Source organism: Hyperolius riggenbachi, chromosome 10, assembly GCF_040937935.1.
Source record: "Hyperolius riggenbachi isolate aHypRig1 chromosome 10, aHypRig1.pri, whole genome shotgun sequence".
In the NCBI taxonomy this organism is placed as follows: Eukaryota; Metazoa; Chordata; class Amphibia; order Anura; family Hyperoliidae; genus Hyperolius; species Hyperolius riggenbachi.
Window position 1 is genome coordinate 21,818,648 of NC_090655.1, and position 21,218 is coordinate 21,839,865.

A 21,218-nucleotide genomic window follows, 5' to 3' on the forward strand; every position below is an offset into this window, starting at 1 on the left:
TTAGATATTAGCCCGGGACAGGTGACGGGGAACCAAGGATCGTAGGACGGCGTGGGACATTACAGCTGCAAGGGGTCGATAGAAGCCCCAGGTGTCGGACTTTGCCTTTTGAGCCCCTCACAGAACCCCTTTAAAAAAATCCAAAAAAGCCCTAGGTGTGAACAACCGTGACAAAGAATTGAACTTCCTCCCAACCAGTAATTGATACCCCCCTTTACCATGAGAAATCTTTTCCTTTTCACAAACGGATTATCAGGGCGCTCTGTGTGGCTGATATTGTGGTGAAACCCCTCCCAGAAGAAACTCTGAGGACCATGGTCCTGGCAGTTTCCTGTCTGTGAACCTCGTTGCATTGTGGGAAATAACAGCTGTTTCCAACTGCCAAAAAAAAAAGCAAGCAGCATCTCCTTACAGTGACATCACTTGCCAGCAGTAAAAATGTCACCACGTGATGTCAGAATGTAAATCAGGAAGAGGAAAGACAATGGGCAAACACTGATTAAATATGTATACACAGTTATTGTAAAAATGAAGCACTATTTTTTTATTACATTATTTTCACGGGAGTTCTTCTTGCAAAATAAATTCAGGGGTTCCTTGAGATCCAAAATGTGATTTGCAGGGTTCCTCCAAGCTGCCGTCCGTGCACACATGCATATTACAGTATATACAGACACACACTGTGGATTGGACAGACAGGCAGTGATTTCCCTCCATCTCAGGCACACAGCATTACACGGAGTGACGTATGAGGCGCGCGGGGGTCCCGCCGCTGCCCCGCCCCCTCCGCCCGGCACGCTGCCCCCCTTCCCGCACCGCAGGAAGCCTCCGCTCTCTCTGTGCCCTCAGCGCGCAGCCCGGCGCATAGGGGGTTAAATGACGTCATCGAATCATGTCGACGAGCAATGGGCGCCATTTTGAAACCCCATCCCGGATCAGCCGAGAGCGGCTCGTGACCGCCGTGTCCCCTCCCGAAGCGTCTGGCCGGCTCCTCCCCCACCGGCACCCGGGCCCGCCTCACTCCCGCGTGCACCGACAGGGCCGCCCCTCCCCCCTCCAGCACAGGAAGGCCTAGAGGGCAGCCATGGCAGGTACAGCATCCTACCCCGGCCGGGCTGCGGCCTCCATCCCTCCCTGCCCGGTGCTGCCCCCTGTGTGTCCTCTCTGCCCCTCACCTGCCCTGCCTCCTGTGTGTCCCCCCTGCCCAGTGCTGCCCCCTCCTCACCTGCCCTGCCTCCTGTGTGCCCTCCCTGCCCCCTCCTCACCTGCACTGCCCCCTGTGTGCCCTCCCTGCCCGGTGCTGTCCCCTTCCCCACCTGTACTGCCCCCCTGTGTGCCCTCCTTGCCCAGTGCTGCCTCCCTCCCCATCTGCACTGCCCCCCTGTGTGCCCTTTCTGCCCCCCTCCTCACCTGCCCTGCCTCCTGTGTGTCCCCCCTGCCTGGTGCTGCCCACCTCCTCACCTGCATTGCCCCCCCTGTGTGCCTTCCCTGCCCCCTCCTCACCTGCACTGCCCGTGTGCCCTCCTTGCCCACCTCCTCGCCTGCACTGCCCCCTGTGTGCCCTCCCTGCCCGGTGCTGCCCCCCTCCTCATCTACACTGCCTCCTGTGTGTCCGTCCTGCCCGGTGCTGCCCCCCTCCTCATCTGCACTGCCTCCTGTGTGTCCGTCCTGCCCGGTGCTGCCCCCTCCTCACCTGCACTGCCCCCTGTGTGCCCTCCCTGCCTGGTGCTGTCCCCTTCCCCACCTGCACTGCCCACTGTGTGCCCTCCTTGCCCAGTGCTGCCCCCTCCTCACCTGCACTGCCCCCCTGTGTGCCCTCCCTGCCCGGTGCTGCCCCCCTCCTCATCTGCACTGCCCCCCTGTGTGCCCTCCCTGCCCGGTGCTGCCCCCCTCCTCATCTGCACTGCCCCCTGTGTGCCCTCCCTGCCTGGTGCTGTCCCCTTCCCCACCTGCACTGCCCACTGATTCCCCTCCTTGCCCAGTGCTGCCCCCTCTTTACCTGCACTGCCCCCCTGTGTGCCCTCCCTGCCCAGTGCTGCCCCCCTCCTCATCTGCACTGCTTCCTGTGTTTCCGTCCTGCTCACCTGCACTGCCCCGTGTGCCCTCCTTGCCCCCCTCCTCACCTACACTGCCCCCTGTGTGTCCTCCCTGCCCCCCTCCTCACCTGCCCTGTCCCCTGTGTGCCCTCCCTGCCCGGTGCTGCCCCTCCTCACCTGCCCTGCCCTCTATGTGTCCTCCCTGCCCTGTGCTGCCCCACTCCTCACCTGCCCCCTGTGTGCCCTCCCTGCCCGGTGCTGTCCCCCTCCTCTACCTGCTGTGCTTCTCCTCACCTGCACTGCCCCCTTCCTCCCTGCCGGACGCCCCCCTGTCTCCGCCTCCCTGTCGGGCGCCCCCCTGTCCCCTCCCCGCCGGAAGCCCCCTGTCCCCTCCCTGCTGGGCGCCCCCCCCCCTGTTTGTCCTCCCTGCCGGGTGCCCCCCTGTGTGTCCTCACTGCCAGTGTCTTCTCTCCTATATCTTTCACTCTCTGGTGTCCTTGTCTGTATCCACTGCTGGGGTCTGGATCCCTCTTATTGCTGGCCCTGCTTTTGTCCCCTCACCTGCTCCCCTTGTCCCCTCTCACCTGGGTGTGTCCTCTCAATTTTTTGGATCTTCTCATTTAGAACATGCTCCCCCTGTCCCCTCACGTCTTGGTTTTCCCTGGGCTTCATTGCTGGGTGTTCTCTGTCCTCTTGCTGGGTATCGCTGCTCCCTGCCTCACCTGCAGGACATCTTCTTACTGATTGGATGCATTATCTTCATCTGCTCCCCCTCTTCTTTCCCATTTTGTTTTTTCATGTATTTTTGATGCCCCCTCTCCTCACCAAGTGTGTCTCTTCTCTTCCAGGAGTGGCCGGAGGGAATGATTTCCAGTGGTGTTTCTCCCAAGTCAAAGGTGCCATAGACGAGGATGTGGCAGAAGGTAAGTGCCACCTTTTGCAGCCCTTCTGTTGCGGGTAAACAGTTGCCATGGAGATAGCCAGCAGGGGTGCAGCTACCTGTCATAGTATTACTTTCTTTGGGTTACTATAGAAAGTTTAGGAACTAAAATGACTCAACTGTGGTGGAATGTTCATGTTTAATTGTTGTCCATCAGCTGTGCAGACCTTCAACTTTAGGAGAACAACATGCACCAGCATTGCCATCCTCACACTGTAGAGTGATTATATAATCGTTACAGTAGTCTAGCTCTGGTGTATACTATTAGTGTCAGTGTTATGAACAATTTGGTATCTGTGGGCTCGCGTTGTACACGAGGGGTGTCTCATATAGCATGGTGTAAGCAGTAGTGTCAATTTTACTGTTGTCCAGCTGTAGCTACTGGTGCCGGCATTGAAATCTTCTACACAGGGCTCTCTGGGTGGAGAGCCCTGAGTACTGCTGCACTCCACCTGTGGAGAGACTACACTTTCCAGCATCCTTGCACGCCTTAAAATAACAAGAACTGCAACTGGTCGCTTTATTACAGAATTACTGCTCTGACTGTGCAGGAACTACAGCTCCCTATATAACAGCTTTACTTAAAAAGTAACTGTCAGGCTGCAGAAGCTAATTTAAACCTCTATTCTCCTGTGTTAAACAGTTTAGAAGGAAGCCCAAAAGCCATTAGTGAAGATAAAAATCTCAGTTACCTTTGATGTGTGCTTATCAGTAAGGCTGTTAAAACCCAAGAGGACGCAAGCCGCATACTATACTGCAAAGCATTCTGGGGCCCTCCCCTCGGCTGCTAATGAGACGTTACAGCAGCTTGTGTAATCAGTCCAGCGCATAGCACTGATAAATCTCCAGGCAGAGTACACTGCAGGAGTCAGCTATTGTTCCTAGCCACATGGCTCATTAATATTCACTGCACACTGTGTTGTTCAAGTAGGAGCTTATCTGTGATCAGGAAGCAGGCAGGACATGACGACACATTTGACAGAAAAACATGGAGCCTGCCATGAGCTGTCAGGAGCATCTATCTCTGCATATACTATATACAAATTCTGTGAAATCCAAACGTGGACAGTGAAATGCATATGTAATGTAAGTACAGCCAATATTTAGCTACTGATATATGTGTTTATTTTCTCTGAGACCTTATACCTAACAGCTCCTCTTTAACAACTGTCTTCCTAAAGGATACCCGAGGTGACATGAGATAGACATATGTATGTACAGTGCCTGGCACATAAGTAACTATGCTGTGTTCCTTTTTTTCTTTCTCTGCCTGAAAGAGTTAAACATCAGGCATGTAAGTGGCAGTTCCTGTCTGAAGGCTGGTGCACACTAGAACGGTTCTGGAGCGTTTTTAAAACCGCTAGCTGTTTGAAAACAGCTTGGGTAATGTATTTCAATGGGCTGGTGCACACCAGAGCGGTTTGTATTTTCCACAAACGCAAACTCCTGTCCTGCAGCATTTTTTAGATTTATGAGGCATTTCTGTCTCAATGTAAAGTATAGGGAAGTGGAAAACCACTTTTAATAAAGATGCTAGATCAGAGCTGTTTACCAGGCGTTTTTGTTACAGAAGCTGTTCAGTAACAGCTTAAAGAGAACCTGAGGTGGGTTTGAAGAATATTATCTGCATACAGAGGATGGATCTGCCTTTACAGCCCAGCCTCTGTTGCTATCCCAAACCCCCCTAAGGTCCCCCTGCACTGTGCAATCCCTCATAAATCACAGCCACGCTGCTGACAAACAGCTTGTCAGAGCTGGCTGTGTTTATCTCTATAGTGTCAGTCTGCTGCTCTCCCCGCCTCCTGCAGAACTCCAGTCCCCGCCTGCATCCCTTCCCTCCCTGCTGATTGGAGGGAAGGGACGGGGGCAGGGACCGGAGCTAAGCAGGAGGCGGGGGAGCTGCTGAGACTGACACTACAGATGTAAACACAGCCTCACAGCACGGCTGTGATTTATGAGGGATTGCAGAGTGCAGGGGGACCTTAGTGGGGTTTGGGATAGCAACAGAGGCTGGGCTGTATAGGCAGATCCAGCCTCTGTATGCAGATAACATTCTTCAAACACACCTCGGGTTCTCTTTAAGGGCCCTTTCACACTTGTGCGTTTTCAGCGCGATTTCAGCTTTGCTGAAAAACGCGTTGCATGCAGCGTTTTCTGAGCGATTCTGGAGCGATTAGCGATTCAATAAAAGTATTTGAATTGAATTAGAAGTCGCAAACGGCTAATCGCTGGAAAAACGCTCTCTATACAGTGAAAAATCGCTAGGGAAAAACGCTCAGCGTTTTGCGTTAGCGTTTAGAAATTTTCTAGTGTGAATGGGCCCTTACTGTAACTATTTGTAATCTGCTACACAAAAACGCTCCAACAAAAACGCTCGGCATGTTTAGAAAACCTCTCTAAAAATGCCTAGAATCGCTCTGAAAATCTGCTCAAAAACCTCTAGCGTTTTGCGCATCTGCTAGAGGTTTTTGGTGTGCACTGGGCCTCTGTCAGGACTGGGTCAGACTACAGTGTCACCCTCACTGATCAGAAATTACAACTATAAAACACTTTTTCCTAGCAGATAATGGCTTCCTGGAGCAGGAAAGCGATAAAAAGGGTCAATAATTCATAGATTTTAGCTCTGACATACTTCAATGAATGTGTCGTTGAGCAAAAACAATAAAACAGTAAACTTAAAGAGGAACTCCAGTGAAAATAATGTAATAAAAAAAGTGTTTCATTTTTACAATAATTATGTATAAATGATTTAGTTAGTGTTTGCCCATTGTAAATTCATTTAAATCCCTGATTTACATTCTGACATTACATGGTGACATTTTTACTGTTGGCAGGTGATGTAGCTGCTGCATGCTTTTTTGGCAGTTGGAAACCGCAATAAACAGCCATTTCCCACAAACTGCCAGGAGTACCACGGTCCTCAGTTTCTTGTGGGAGGGGTTTCACCACAATATCAGTCATACAGCACCCCCTGATGGTCTGTTTAAAAAAAGGAATAGATTTCTCATGTAAAAGAGGGTATCGGCTACTGATTGGGATAAAGTTCATTTCTTGGTCGGAGTTTCTCTTTAAAGTAGATTTAACCACTTTACCCCCCGCGGTACGGATATCTTCGTCCCTTTTTCCATCCTTATAAAACCAAGGGACGGAGAAATCCGTACCTTCCGCGCTACCACCGCTCGTGCGCGCCGCCGCCCGCTCGCCCGGAGATCAATGAACGGGAAAATCCATTCCTGCTCGTTGATCTAAGCCCCCACAATGATCTGCTGCCTCTATGAGAAACAGCGCGATCATTGTGATTTTTTTCAGCCTCATAGTGCTTCCTGTAAGTGTCCTTCCGGACGCTTACAGGTTGCATGAACAATGCATTACTGTGGCCATCTTGTGGCCAAATAGTAAAACTACACCCTAAAGCATTTTACATATACAAATACATTAGTTTTACACAATAAATTAACTCATTACCTCCCACACTCCCCAATTTTATTTTTATTTTTTTATTAAAAATAAATACAATAAAAAAATACATACATAGTTACCTTAGGGACTGAACTTTTTAAATATTTGTCAAGCGGGTATAACACTGTTACTTTATAAACTGCGGGCTTGTAATTAGGGATGGACGCAAAACTGAAAAAAAATGCACCTTTTATTTCCAAATAAAATATTGGCGCCAAACATTGTGATAGGGACATAATTTAAATGGTTTTATAACCGGGACAAATGGGCAAATACATTTCATGGGTTTTAATTACAGTAGCATGCATTATTTAAAAACTGTAATGGCCGAAAACTGAAAAAAAATTCCAATATTTTTTCCTATTTTCCCATTAAAACATATTTAGAATAAAATAATTCTTGGCATAATGTCCCACCTAAAGAAAGCCTAATTGGTGGCGAAAAAAACAAGATATAGTTCATTTCATTGTGATAAGTAATGATAAAGTTGAAGACGAATGAATGGAAGGAGCGCTGAAAGGTGAAAATTGCTCTGGTGTTTCAGGGGTAAAACCCCTCAGTGGTGAAGTGGTTAAATAAAATAAAACTGAAATATCTTAAGTCATTTTTAGGACAAGGAAGATAGATACAATTGTTTACTTCATTCGTTTATTTTCATCTCGGGTGTCCTGTAAGATCCAATGACTCCTGCGCAAAGTGCCGCGATCGCTTAATTTCTCATTCGTGCCCGTGAGACAATTGTTTATTTCATTACTGCTCTTTAACTGTGGAGAGCTGGGCTTGTGAGATGCGATGCCGGCACATATAACTGTGAGAACGCACCCAAATCTCGGCTGTGGGGATTTCCATGTGTAATGCGATATTCGGCTGTGTTTTGGGGGGATGCAGCCTATTGGTTTCATTAGGCTGTAAAATTGCATCCGGATTCACGTGCAGAAAAATGGCAAACGTGGAGGCACTACAGCTCCCAGGATTACTGCTCTGTGGATGTGGAGGGGATGCAGGTTCCGGCATGGCTGCTCTGTGGATGTGGAGGGGATGCAGGTACCGGCATGGCTGCTCTGTGGATGTGGAGGGGATGCAGGTACCGGCATGGCTGCTCTGTGGATGTGAAGGGGTGCAGGTTCCGGCATGGCTGCTCTGTAGATGTGGAGGGGATACAGGTTCCGGCATGGCTGCTCTGTGGATGTGGAGGGGATGCAGGTACCGGCATGGCTGCTCTGTAGATGTGGAGGGGATGCAGGTTCCGGCATGGCTGCTCTGTAGATGTGGAGGGGATGCAGGTTCTTGCATGGCTGCTCTGTAGATGTGGAGGGGATGCAGGTTCTTGCATGGCTGCTCTGTAGATGTGGAGGGGATGCAGGTTCTTGCATGGCTGCTCTGTAGATGTGGAGGGGATGCAGGTTCTTGCATGGCTGCTCTGTAGATGTGGAGGGGATGCAGGTTCCGGCATGGCTGCTCTGTAGATGTGGAGGGGGTGCAGGTTCCGGCATGGCTGCTCTGTAGATGTGTAGGGGTGCAGGTTCCGGCATTGCTGCTCTGTAGATGTGGAGGGGATGCAGGTTCCGGGATTGCTGCTCTGTGGATGTGGAGGGGATGCAGGTTCCGGCATTGCTGCTCTGTAGATGTGGAGGGGATGCAGGTTCCGGCATGGCTGCTCTGTAGATGTGGAGGGGATGCAGGTTCTGGCATGGCTGCTCTGTAGATGTGGAGGGGATGCAGGTTCTGGCATGGCTGCTCTGTGGATGTGGAGGGGATGCAGGTTCCGGCATGGCTGCTCTGTAGATGTGGAGGGGATGCAGGATCAGGCATGGCTGCTCTGTAGATGTGGAGGGGATGCAGGTTCTTGCATGGCTGCTCTGTAGATGTGGAGGGGATGCAGGTTCCTGCATGGCTGCTCTGTAGATGTGGAGGGGATGCAGGATCAGGCATGGCTGCTCTGTAGATGTGGAGGGGATGCAGGTTCTTGCATGGCTGCTCTGTAGATGTGGAGGGGATGCAGGTTCCTGCATGGCTGCTCTGTAGATGTGGAGGGGATGCAGGTTCCGGCATGGCTGCTCTGTAGATGTGGAGGGGATGCAGGTTCCGGCATGGCTGCTCTGTAGATGTGGAGGGATGCAGGTTCCGGCATGGCTGCTCTGTAGATGTGGAGGGGATGCAGGTTCCGGCATGGCTGCTCTGTAGATGTGGAGGGGATGCAGGATCAGGCATGGCTGCTCTGTAGATGTGGAGGGGATGCAGGTTCTTGCATGGCTGCTCTGTAGATGTGGAGGGGATGCAGGTTCCTGCATGGCTGCTCTGTAGATGTGGAGGGGATGCAGGTTCCGGCATGGCTGCTCTGTAGATGTGGAGGGGATGCAGGTTCCGGCATGGCTGCTCTGTAGATGTGGAGGGATGCAGGTTCCGGCATGGCTGCTCTGTAGATGTGGAGGGGATGCAGGTTCTTGCATGGCTGCTCTGTAGATGTGGAGGGGATGCAGGTTCAGGCATGGCTGCTCTGTAGATGTGGAGGGGATGCAGGTTCTTGCATGGCTGCTCTGTAGATGTGGAGGGGATGCAGGTTCCTGCATGGCTGCTCTGTAGATGTGGAGGGGATGCAGGCTCCGGCATGGCTGCTCTGTAGATGTGGATGGATGCAGGTTCTGGTATCGCTGCTCTGTAGATGTGGAGGGGATGCAGGTTCTGGCATGGCTGCTCTGTAGATGTGGAGGGGATGCAGGTTCCGGCATGGCTGCTCTGTAGATGTGGAGGGGATGCAGGTTCCGGCATGGCTGCTCTGTAGATGTGGAGGGGATGCAGGTTCCGGCATGGCTGCTCTGTAGATGTGGAAGGGATGCAGGTTCCGGCATGGCTGCTCTGTAGATGTGGAGGGGATGCAGGTTCCTGCATGGCTGCTCTGTAGATGTGGAGGGGATGCAGGTTCCGGCATGGCTGCTCTGTAGATGTGGAGGGGATGCAGGTTCTGGCATGGCTGCTCTGTAGATGTGGAGGGGATGCAGGTTCCGGCATGGCTGCTCTGTAGATGTGGAGGGGATGCAGGTTCCGGCATGGCTGCTCTGTAGATGTGGAGGGGATGCAGGTTCCGGCATGGCTGCTCTGTAGATGTGGAGGGGATGCAGGTTCCGGCATGGCTGCTCTGTAGATGTGGAAGGGATGCAGGTTCCGGCATGGCTGCTCTGTAGATGTGGAGGGGATGCAAGTTCCGGCATGGCTGCTCTGTAGATGTGGAGGGGATGCAGGTTCCTGCATGGCTGCTCTGTAGATGTGTAGGGGTGCAGGTTCCGGCATTGCTGCTCTGTAGATGTGGAGGGGATGCAGGTTCCGGGATTGCTGCTCTGTGGATGTGGAGGGGATGCAGGTTCCGGCATTGCTGCTCTGTAGATGTGGAGGGGATGCAGGTTCCGGCATGGCTGCTCTGTAGATGTGGAGGGGATGCAGGTTCTGGCATGGCTGCTCTGTAGATGTGGAGGGGGTGCAGGTTCCTGCATGGCTGCTCTGTAGATGTGGAGGGGATGCAGGTTCTGGCATGGCTGCTCTGTGGATGTGGAGGGGATGCAGGTTCCGGCATGGCTGCTCTGTAGATGTGGAGGGGATGCAGGTTCAGGCATGGCTGCTCTGTAGATGTGGAGGGGATGCAGGTTCTTGCATGGCTGCTCTGTAGATGTGGAGGGGATGCAGGTTCCTGCATGGCTGCTCTGTAGATGTGGAGGGGATGCAGGTTCCGGCATGGCTGCTCTGTAGATGTGGAGGGGATGCAGGTTCCGGCATGGCTGCTCTGTAGATGTGGAGGGATGCAGGTTCCGGCATGGCTGCTCTGTAGATGTGGAGGGGATGCAGGTTCTTGCATGGCTGCTCTGTAGATGTGGAGGGGATGCAGGTTCAGGCATGGCTGCTCTGTAGATGTGGAGGGGATGCAGGTTCTTGCATGGCTGCTCTGTAGATGTGGAGGGGATGCAGGTTCCTGCATGGCTGCTCTGTAGATGTGGAGGGGATGCAGGCTCCGGCATGGCTGCTCTGTAGATGTGGATGGATGCAGGTTCTGGTATCGCTGCTCTGTAGATGTGGAGGGGATGCAGGTTCTGGCATGGCTGCTCTGTAGATGTGGAGGGGATGCAGGTTCCGGCATGGCTGCTCTGTAGATGTGGAGGGGATGCAGGTTCCGGCATGGCTGCTCTGTAGATGTGGAGGGGATGCAGGTTCCGGCATGGCTGCTCTGTAGATGTGGAAGGGATGCAGGTTCCGGCATGGCTGCTCTGTAGATGTGGAGGGGATGCAGGTTCCGGCATGGCTGCTCTGTAGATGTGGAGGGGTGCAGGTTCCGGCATGGCTGCTCTGTGGATGTGGAGGGGATGCAGGTTCCGGCATGGCTGCTCTGTAGATGTGGAGGGGATGCAGGTTCTGGCATGGCTGCTCTGTAGATGTGGAGGGGATGCAGGTTCCGGCATGGCTGCTCTGTAGATGTGGAGGGGGTGCAGGTTCCGGCATGGCTGCTCTGTGGATGTGGAGGGGATGCAGGTTCCGGCATGGCTGCTCTGTAGATGTGGAGGGGTGCAGGTTCCGGCATGGCTGCTCTGTGGATGTGGAGGGGATGCAGGTTCCGGCATGGCTGCTCTGTAGATGTGGAGGGGATGCAGGTTCTGGCATGGCTGCTCTGTAGATGTGGAGGGGATGCAGGTTCCGGCATGGCTGCTCTGTAGATGTGGAGGGGGTGCAGGTTCCGGCATGGCTGCTCTGTAGATGTGGAGGGGATGCAGGTTCCGGCATGGCTGCTCTGTAGATGTGGAAGGGATGCAGGTTCCGGCATGGCTGCTCTGTAGATGTGGAGGGAATGCAGGTTCCGGCATGGCTGCTCTGTAGTTGTGGAGGGGGTGCAGGTTCCGGCATGGCTGCTCTGTAGATGTGGAGGGGTGCAGGTTCCGGCATGGCTGCTCTGTAGATGTGGAGGGGATGCAGGTTCCGGCATGGCTGCTCTGTAGATGTGGAGGGGTGCAGGTTCCGGCATGGCTGCTCTGTAGATGTGGAGGGGATGCAGGTTCCGGCATGGCTGCTCTGTAGATGTGGAGGGGATGCAGGTTCCGGCATGGCTGCTCTGTGGATGTGGAGGGGTGCAGGTTCCGGCATGGCTGCTCTGTAGATGTGGAGGGGATGCAGGTTCTGGCATGGCTGCTCTGTAGATGTGGAGGGGATGCAGGTTCTGGCATGGCTGCTCTGTAGATGTGGAGGGGATGCAGGTTCCGGCATGGCTGCTCTGTAGATGTGGAGGGGGTGCAGGTTCTGGCATGGCTGCTCTGTAGATGTGGAGGGGATGCAGGTTCCGGCATTGCTGCTCTGTAGATGTGTAGGGGTGCAGGTTCCGACATGGCTGCTCTGTAGATGTGGAGGGGATGCAGGTTCTGGCATGGCTGCTCTGTAGATGTGGAGGGGATGCAGGTTCCGGCATTGCTGCTCTGTAGATGTGGAGGGGATGCAGGTTCCGGCATTGCTGCTCTGTAGATGTGGAGGGGATGCAGGTTCCGGCATTGCTGCTCTGTAGATGTGGAGGGATGCAGGTTCCGGCATGGCTGCTCTGTGGATGTGGAGGGGATGCAGGTTCCAGCATGGCTGCTCTGTGGAGGGGATTCAGGTTCCGGGATTGCTGCTCTGTGGATGTGCAGGGGATGCAGGTTCCGGGATTGCTGCTCTGTGGATGTGGAGGGGATGCAGGTTCCGGCATTGCTGCTCTGTAGATGTGGAGGGGGTGCAGGTTCTGGCATGGCTGCTCTGTAGATGTGGAGGGGATGCAGGTTCCAGGATTGCTGCTCTGTAGATGTGGAGGGGGTGCAGGTTCCGGCATTGCTGCTCTGTAGATGTGGAGGGGATGCAGGTTCCGGCATGGCTGCTCTGTAGATGTGGAGGGGATGCAGGTTCCGGCATGGCTGCTCTGTAGATGTGGAGGGGATGCAGGTTCCGGCATGGCTGCTCTGTAGATGTGGAGGGGATGCAGGTTCCGGCATGGCTGCTCTGTAGATGTGGAGGGGATGCAGGTTCCGGCATGGCTGCTCTGTGGATGTGGAGGGGATGCAGGTTCCGGCATTGCTGCTCTGTAGATGTGGAGGGATGCAGGTTCCAGGGTTGCTGCTCTGTAGATGTGGAGGGGATGCAGGTTCCGACATGGCTGCTCTGTAGATGTGAAGGGGATGCAGTTTCCGGCATGGCTGCTCTGTAGATGTGGAGGGGATGCAGGTTCCGGCATGGCTGCTCTGTAGATGTGGAGGGGATGCAGGTTTCGGCATGGCTGCTCTGTAGATGTGGAGGGGATGCAGGTTCCGGCATGGCTGCTCTGTAGATGTGGAGGGGATGCAGGTTCCGGCATGGCTGCTCTGTGGATGTGGAGGGGATGCAGGTTCCGGCATTGCTGCTCTGTAGATGTGAAGGGGATGCAGGTTCCGGCATTGCTACTCTGTAGATGTGGAGGGGATACAGGTTCCGGCATGGCTGCTCTGTGGATGTGGAGGGGATGCAGGTTCCGGCATGGCTGCTCTGTGGAGGGGATTCAGGTTCCGGGATTGCTGCTCTGTGGATGTGGAGGGGATGCAGGTTCCGGGATTGCTGCTCTGTGGATGTGGAGGGGATGCAGGTTCCGGCATTGCTGCTCTGTAGATGTGGAGGGGATGCAGGTTCCGGCATCGCTGCTCTGTAGATGTGGAGGGATGCAGGTTCCGGCATGGCTGCTCTGTAGATGTGGAGGGGATGCAGGTTCCGGCATGGCTGCTCTGTAGATGTGGAGGGGATGCAGGTTCCGGCATGGCTGCTCTGTAGATGTGGAGGGGATGCAGGTTCCGGCATTGCTGCTCTAGATGTGGAGGGAATGCAGGTTCCGGCATGGCTGCTCTGTAGATGTGGAGGGGATGCAGGTTCCGGCATGGCTGCTCTGTAGATGTGGAGGGGATGCAGGTTCCGGCATGGCTGCTCTGTAGATGTGGAGGGGATGCAGGTTCCGGCATGGCTGCTCTGTAGATGTGGAGGGGATGCAGGTTCCGGCATGGCTGCTCTGTAGATGTGGAGGGGATGCAGGTTCCGGCATGGCTGCTCTGTAGATGTGGAGGGGATGCAGGTTCCGGCATGGCTGCTCTGTAGATGTGGAGGGGATGCAGGTTCCGGCATGGCTTCTCTGTAGATGTGGAGGGGATGCAGGTTCCAGGATTGCTGCTCCTGTAGATGTGGAGGGATGCAGGTTCCGGCATGGCTGCTCTGTAGATGTGGAGGGGATGCAGGTTCCGGCATGGCTGCTCTGTAGATGTGGAGGGGATGCAGGTTCCGGCATGGCTGCTCTGTAGATGTGGAGGGGATGCAGGTTCCGGCGTGGCTGCTCTGTAGATGTGGAGGGGATGCAGGTTCCGGCGTGGCTGCTCTGTAGATGTGGAGGGGATGCAGGTTCCGGCATGGCTGCTCTGTAGATGTGGAGGGATGCAGGTTCCGGCATGGCTGCTCTGTAGATGTGGAGGGATGCAGGTTCCGGCATGGCTGCTCTGTAGATGTGGAGGGGATGCAGGTTCTGGCATGGCTGCTCTGTAGATGTGGAGGGGATGCAGGTTCCGGCCTGGTTGTTCTGTGGATGTGGAGGGGTGCAGGTTCCGGCATGGCTGCTCTGTAGATGTGGAGGGGATGCAGGTTCTGGCATGGCTGCTCTGTAGATGTGGAGGGGATGCAGGTTCTTGCATGGCTGCTCTGTAGATGTGGAGGGGATGCAGGTTCCTGCATGGCTGCTCTGTAGATGTGGAGGGGATGCAGGTTCTGGCATGGCTGCTCTGTAGATGTGGAGGGGATGCAGGTTCTGGCATGGCTGCTCTGTAGATGTGGAGGGATGCAGGTTCCCGCATTGCTGCTCTGTGGATGTGGAGGGGATGCAGGTTCCGGCATGGCTGCTCTGTAGATGTGGAGGGGGTGCAGGTTCCGGCAGTGCTGCTGTGTAGATGTGGAGGGGATGCAGGTTCCGGCATGGCTGCTCTGTAGATGTGGAGGGATGCAGGTTCCGGCATGGCTGCTCTGTAGATGTGGAGGGATTCAGGTTCCGGCATGGCTGCTCTGTAGATGTGGAGGGGATGCAGGTTCCGGCATGGCTGCTCTGTAGATGTGGAGGGGATGCAGGTTCCGGCATGGCTGCTCTGTAGATGTGGAGGGGATGCAGGTTCCGGCATGGCTGCTCTGTAGATGTGGAGGGGATGCATGTTCCGGCATGGCTGCTCTGTAGATGTGGAGGAATGCAGGTTCCGGCATGGCTGCTCTGTAGATGTGGAGGGGATGCAGGTTCCGGCATGGCTGCTCTGTAGATGTGGAGGGGATGCAGGTTCTGGCATGGCTGCTCTGTAGATGTGGAGGGGATGCAGGTTCTTGCATGGCTGCTCTGTAGATGTGGAGGGGATGCAGGTTCTTGCATGGCTGCTCTGTAGATGTGGAGGGGGTGCAGGTTCCTGCATGGCTGCTCTGTAGATGTGGAGGGGATGCAGGCTCCGGCATGGCTGCTCTGTAGATGTGGAGGGATGCAGGTTCTGGTATCGTTGCTCTGTAGATGTGGAGGGGATGCAGGTTCTGGCATGGCTGCTCTGTAGATGTGGAGGGGATGCAGGTTCTGGCATGGCTGCTCTGTAGATGTGGAGGGATGCAGGTTCCGGCATTGCTGCTCTGTAGATGTGGAGGGGGTGCAGGTTCCGGCATGGCTGCTCTGTAGATGTGGAGGGGATGCAGGTTCCGGCATGGCTGCTCTGTAGATGTGGAGGGATGCAGGTTCCGGCATGGCTGCTCTGTGGATGTGGAGGGGATGCAGGTTCCGGCATGGCTGCTCTGTGGATGTGGAGGGGGTGCAGGTTCCGGCATTGCTGCTCTGTAGATGTGGAGGGATGCAGGTTCCGGCATGGCTGCTCTGTAGATGTGGAGGGGGTGCAGGTTCCGGCATGGCTGCTCTGTAGATGTGGAGGGGATGCAGGTTCCGGCATGGCTGCTCTGTAGATGTGGAGGGATGCAGGTTCCGGCATGGCTGCTCTGTAGATGTGGAGGGGGTGCAGGTTCCGGCATGGCTGCTCTGTAGATGTGGAGGGGATGCAGGTTCCGGCATGGCTGCTCTGTAGATGTGGAGGGATGCAGGTTCCGGCATGGCTGCTCTGTGGATGTGGAGGGGATGCAGGTTCCGGCATGGCTGCTCTGTGGATGTGGAGGGGGTGCAGGTTCCGGCATTGCTGCTCTGTAGATGTGGAGGGATGCAGGTTCCGGCATGGCTGCTCTGTAGATGTGGAGGGGATGCAGGTTCCGGCATGGCTGCTCTGTGGATGTGGAGGGTATGCAGGTACCGGCATTGCTGCTCTGTAGATGTGGAGGGGGTGCAGCATGGCTGCACTGGATGACCGGTCTATGAACTGTCTTTGGATGGGACAGTCAGTAATTTATGTATATTAATTATTTTAAATAGAATGGTTTTTGTGTCCTTTTTTTAAGAGGTGTTTTTTTTTTTTTTATTTGCTCATCGTTTAATCTTCGTTTATGTGGCCACTTTCTTGAGAAGCTTTTGAATTGTGAATTTAAGTGTTTATTGTGATGTTGTTAGCGTTCACATGGCATTGAAAAATATTTTAATGCCTAAATACAGGGCTGTGGAGTCGGTACAAAAATTTTCCGACTCCTCAGTTTATGAAACTACGACTCCGGGTTCCCAAAATGGCCTCGACTCCTTACTCTAATACTTAAAGTGAACCAGAGACGTTGGACAAAAGTTTTTATACATACCTGGGGCTTCCTCCAGCCCCATAAGTCTGGATCGTTCCCACGCCGCCGTCCTCCACTGCTTCTATCCGCTGGTACTGGGTCCCGTACTTACGGCGGACGCGGCCAATTGTACGCAAGAACAGGGACTTCTCCCTACCCTCACGCATGCGCCTCCATACTACGCAGACGCACGCGTAAGGATATGGAGGGAGCCCATATTCATGCGTACAATTAGCCACGTAGGAGCGATCCAGGCTTATGGGGCTGGAGGAAGCCCCCAGGTATTTATAAAAGCTTTTTCATTTTTTTATACACTGGTCGTCTCTGGTTCCCTTTAACAGGGCTGTGGATTTTGTACAAAAATCATCCGACTCCTCAGTTTATGAAATAAACGACTCCGACTCCGGGTGCCCAAAATTGCCCCGACTTCGACTCCGACTCCACAGCCCTGCCTAAATAAATGCTATGATGTCTAGGAGAACTCATGGAGTAGCATGTGATTTGTTTGATCAGCTGATAGATTAGCAAAGCTCTGATTGGCTGTGATCACACCCTGCTTTAGCACATGATCCTGGCTAGCAAATCAGAGACTTGCTTATCTATCACCTGACCAAACGGATCACATACTTAGATATGCATGTGCAGTTGGTTCATCTTGCTGCTCTTATGCTGGGGATACACAGGTCGAACGGTGATCAGACATGTCGGAAATTATCGAGCCATTTTAGTGTATTCCCAGCCCTACACATGTTTCTCTTTTAGGTACCGCTTCTCAGATGCTAACATCTTGTTATTTTCTTAACTGCTTCTGCAAGTTTTGAAGGGTGAAGCCACCTTTACACTGCAGGGGTGGCTTTTCCCAGTGAATTCAAGACTGGGGACATCTCTATTATTTGCAGGGCCTCTGCCAGCAGTCTCTCTTATGGTAGACTATCATTAGGACATTCACACAGCCTGGCGACAAGAGCCATGTCTGAGTTATGATGATATACAGGGGTTGGACAAAATAATAGAAACACCTTGAAAATCAACAAAATATATTTTCATATGGTGTAGGTCCACCTTTTGCGGTAATTACAGCCTCAGTTCTCTGGAAACAATTTACAATTTGTATGAATCAATACCTCAAAGGAATTTTAGCCCATTCTTCAGTTAAAACACCCTCCAGTTCTTTTAGAGACGATGGCGGCGGAAATCGACTTCTTACCTGAATCTCTAAAAACGACCATAAATGCTCAATAATGTTGAGGTCTGGGGATTGTGGTGGCCAGATGAGATGCTCAACCTCATTAGAAGGTTCCTCGTGCCATTCTTTAACCACTTAAGGACCAGGCTATGCTGGTCGGATCTGTGCTGCGTGGGCTCTCCAGCTCTCCAGCCCACAGCACAGATCGTATAATAGCCAGCGCAACCAGACTGCCCCCCCCCCTTTTTCCCCACTGGGGGATGTCCTGCAAGGGGGGGTCTGATCGCCACCGGCTTGCTGCGTGTAGCGGGGGGGGGCTCCTCAAAGCCCCCCTCCGCAGCGATATAGGGCCTCCCTGTGCTTACCTCCGTCCCCTGGGCGGCACAGGACGACGATGCGTCCTGCACCGCCTCTGATAGGCTTCAGCCTATCAGATGCTGGCGATCCCCGGCCAATCAGAGGCCGGGGATCGCCGATCTCTTGTACAGCGCTGCTGCGCAGCAGCGCCGTGTGATGTAAACGGAGGGGATTTCTTCCCCGCGTGTTTACATTTAGCCTGCGATCCGCGATCGGCGGCTCGCAGACTGTTCACGGAGACACCCTCCGTGAACTGACATGGAAAGGCCAATGGGGAACCACTTGTGACCTGCCGACGCCTATCGGCATTAGGCGGTCGTTAAGTGGTTAACAATTCTAGCTGCATTATCACCTTGAAAGGTGGCATTCCCCTCCGGACACAGTTCTTTAACCATAGGATGAACTTGGTCAACCAAAATTCCTAAATAGTCTCAGCTGTTAATTCTTCCATGAAGGGAAATCATTGGCCTGGTGGATTTCCATGGAATGGCACCCCAGATCATTACAGAAGCCCCACCATGTTTTATGGTTGGGAGAAGGCAGTCTGGATGAAATGCTTCTTTCGGATGTCTCTAAACATACACTCGGCTGGAGGTCGGAAATAAGGTAAACGATGATTCGTTTATACCACTCTAAACGCTTTGAAACATTTGTCTTTGAGAGCAGAGGTTTTCTAATTGCACTTCTTCGTGTAATCCAGATTTGTACAGCTCCCGACGAACAGTTTTTGTGGAAACTGGGTTCTGTAGGTGTTCGTTCAGCTCTGCAGTGATTTTAGGAGCCGTGGTCTTGCGAGCTTCTCTAACACCTCAATTCAGAGTCCGACGGTCTCTCAGACAACTTCGACTTTCTGCCACAACTGTATTTTGCTGAGGACGTTTTTCCTTCTCTTTCAAAGGCAGTCATTACTTTTGAGACAGTACCTCTTGAAACGCCAAGCATTCGGGCAGTTTCTGTTACAGTAGCGCCTGCCACACGAGCACCAACAATTTGGCCTCTTTGAAAGTCTGAGAGATCTGCCATTTTTATAAATAGCCTACCTCGGTTTAAATATCTGTAAAACTCAATTATTGTAATTTAACATATCAAATAACAAAAAGAATTAAAAAAAAAAAATTAACATGTCAAATTTTGATTGCTTAAAACATGTTCAAAGATTATGATTCCATTATTTTGTCCAACCCCTGTATATCGCTCGCTAAAGGACCACTGTACCAAAAGAAATGCAAAATTTAAAATACATGTTTACAAGTAGTTCATTGCTCCCAGATTAAAATGCAGTATATATGACTTTTCTCCTATATTCCTCCAGCTTACAGTAAGCAGTATAAATTTGGCATGTTTTGGACTAGACCATCTTCTCATAGGGGATTCTCAGGGATTTCCTTATTTTCAAAAGCACTTCCTAAAGGGAACCTTAACTGAGAGGGATATGGATTTTTCCTTGTAAACAATACCAGTTGCCTGGCAGATCTGTCCGGTTTTTACTGCCTAATGTAGGTGACAGCGACATAGGAAAAATAAAAGTACCGGTAATTGTGCATTTTACTCTGTATAAACATTTTATGTGTATTTTACTCTTTCGCCAAAGCGGTTCTTTAAGCGATATAAACGAAGGTCAACTAGCTTTTAAAAAATGACTGTTTCAGAAGTTTTGAGAAATTTCACCAGTAAAAACATCACTGGCCCTCACCTTTTGCCCCATCAGTTTCCCATAATTGAAAATGTTTTTTTCTACCATGAGAAAACTACAGGTCTTGGGGTGGAAAACAATCTACTTTGCATCTTGATGTGGATGAAGTGGTTAAAGTGGACCTGAACTCTTCCACAGGACAGAAGGAATACGTAGAGAAATGCACCCTGTGTGTATTTAGAGAGTTTAGCCTGTCTACTATGTGATTAATCACAAGTTGTAATTTGATCTGTCAGCTGGCTGCCTCGGCAGAGCAGCTAATCTGCAAACACAGGATGTTAACCCTATGTCTGCTTTCATGAAGCGGGATTTGTATCAGCTGTAACTTTCTTTAAAATGTTATTATGCTGCTTCTTATCTTTTAGAGCAGAGAGGAAGTTCTGAGTTCAGGTCTGCTTTGATTGCTGTCAGTGAGTTCATATGACTTCTGCACGTGATCTATGGTATTTCTGGGCTGCATTTTATTTGTTCCTCAATTAAATGTGATGATGGCTTCATACACACGTGTGAGAAGAACAGGCACACTGCTCTTATGGCACTCATAGGACTGAAATGTTGTTTTATAGACTTCCATGTGATTTCTCTTCATGGCTTGGGAGTTTCAGGGACAGTTCATTAGTGAAATGACTAAATAGAACGTTTGGCTGGACTGTAGTAAAGCTTGTGTGTGTTTTTGTATCTGAAAAAGCCTTCTCAGCTGGACTAGCCCTTCTGCACACAGGAGTTATACTTTAAAGGGACACTGTAGGGGGGTCGGGGGAAAAAGAGTTGAATTTACCCGGGACTTCTTATGGTCCCCCGCAGACATCCTGTGCCCCCGCAGCCACTCACCAATGCTCCGGCCCCGCCTCCGGTTCACTACTGGAATTTCAGACTTTAAAGTCTGAAAACCACTGCGCCTGCGTTGCCGTGTCCTCGCTTCCCCTGATGTCACCAGGAGTGTACTGCGCAGGCACAGACCATACTGGGACTGCCCAGTATGCTCCTGGTGACATCAGCGGGAGCGAGGACACGGCAACGCAGGCGCAGTGGTTTTCAGACTTTAAAGTCTGAAATTCCAGAAGTGAACTGGAGGCGGGGCCGGAGCATTGGGGAGTGGCTACGCAGGCACAGGATGTCTGCGGGGGACCGTTAGAAGCCCCGGGTAACTTCAACTCATTTTCACCCGACACCCCCCCCCCTACAGTATTCCTTTAAAGTGAGAGCAATGTGGAGGCTACTATATTTCCTTTGAAACAATTTCCTGGCAGCCCTGCTGATCTATTTGGCTGCAGTAGTATCTGAATTTAACGACCTCCTCGCGTTGCGATGCAAGATGAGTCCAGTGACGTCTCCAGGGCTGTGGAGTCGGAGTCGTGGAGTTGGAGCAATTTTGGGTGCCTGGAGTCGGAGTCGGGAAAAAATGCACCAACTCCTAATGAATTTGTAACTGTAATTAAAATAGAAAATATGATAAAATGTTCTATTTCTCAGATAATAGTCATTAAAAATAATGTGTATATATACAGTAATAGCTGTGCTTCGTCCACAAAAATGAAATAATCCAATCAAAATTAGTTACTTGTGCTGCTTCAATAAAGCAGTCCCCGTATTTTTAAGGTCAGATTGTGACTGTATATATGATGTGTACACAGGAATCTCTTATATATACTAAATAACATCTATGCTGTAAGAATAAAGCCTGATGTGTAGCTATGTCACTAATAGAGATGGTCAATGAGATGGAAATAATTCTGCATTGATGCTGATTTATGCAAATGTACGCACTCCCTTTGCTGATGAAATAAAATAATTTGATATGTTATTAAAATT

General features: G+C 52.0%; 1 protein-coding gene across 1 annotated transcript in view; it reads left to right on the forward strand.

Annotated features, from left to right (window-relative positions):
* The first annotated feature begins 817 nt into the window (after nt 1-817).
* Nucleotides 818-21,218, forward strand: part of PPP2R2D (protein phosphatase 2 regulatory subunit Bdelta) — a 62,537-nt gene continuing 42,136 nt past the window's right edge. The window contains exons 1-2 of the mRNA XM_068258064.1: nt 818-1,091; nt 2,885-2,959. Of these exons, the coding sequence (XP_068114165.1) occupies nt 1,085-1,091; nt 2,885-2,959 (82 nt within the window). The 5' untranslated portion in view covers nt 818-1,084. The remainder of the gene's footprint in view (nt 1,092-2,884; nt 2,960-21,218) is intronic.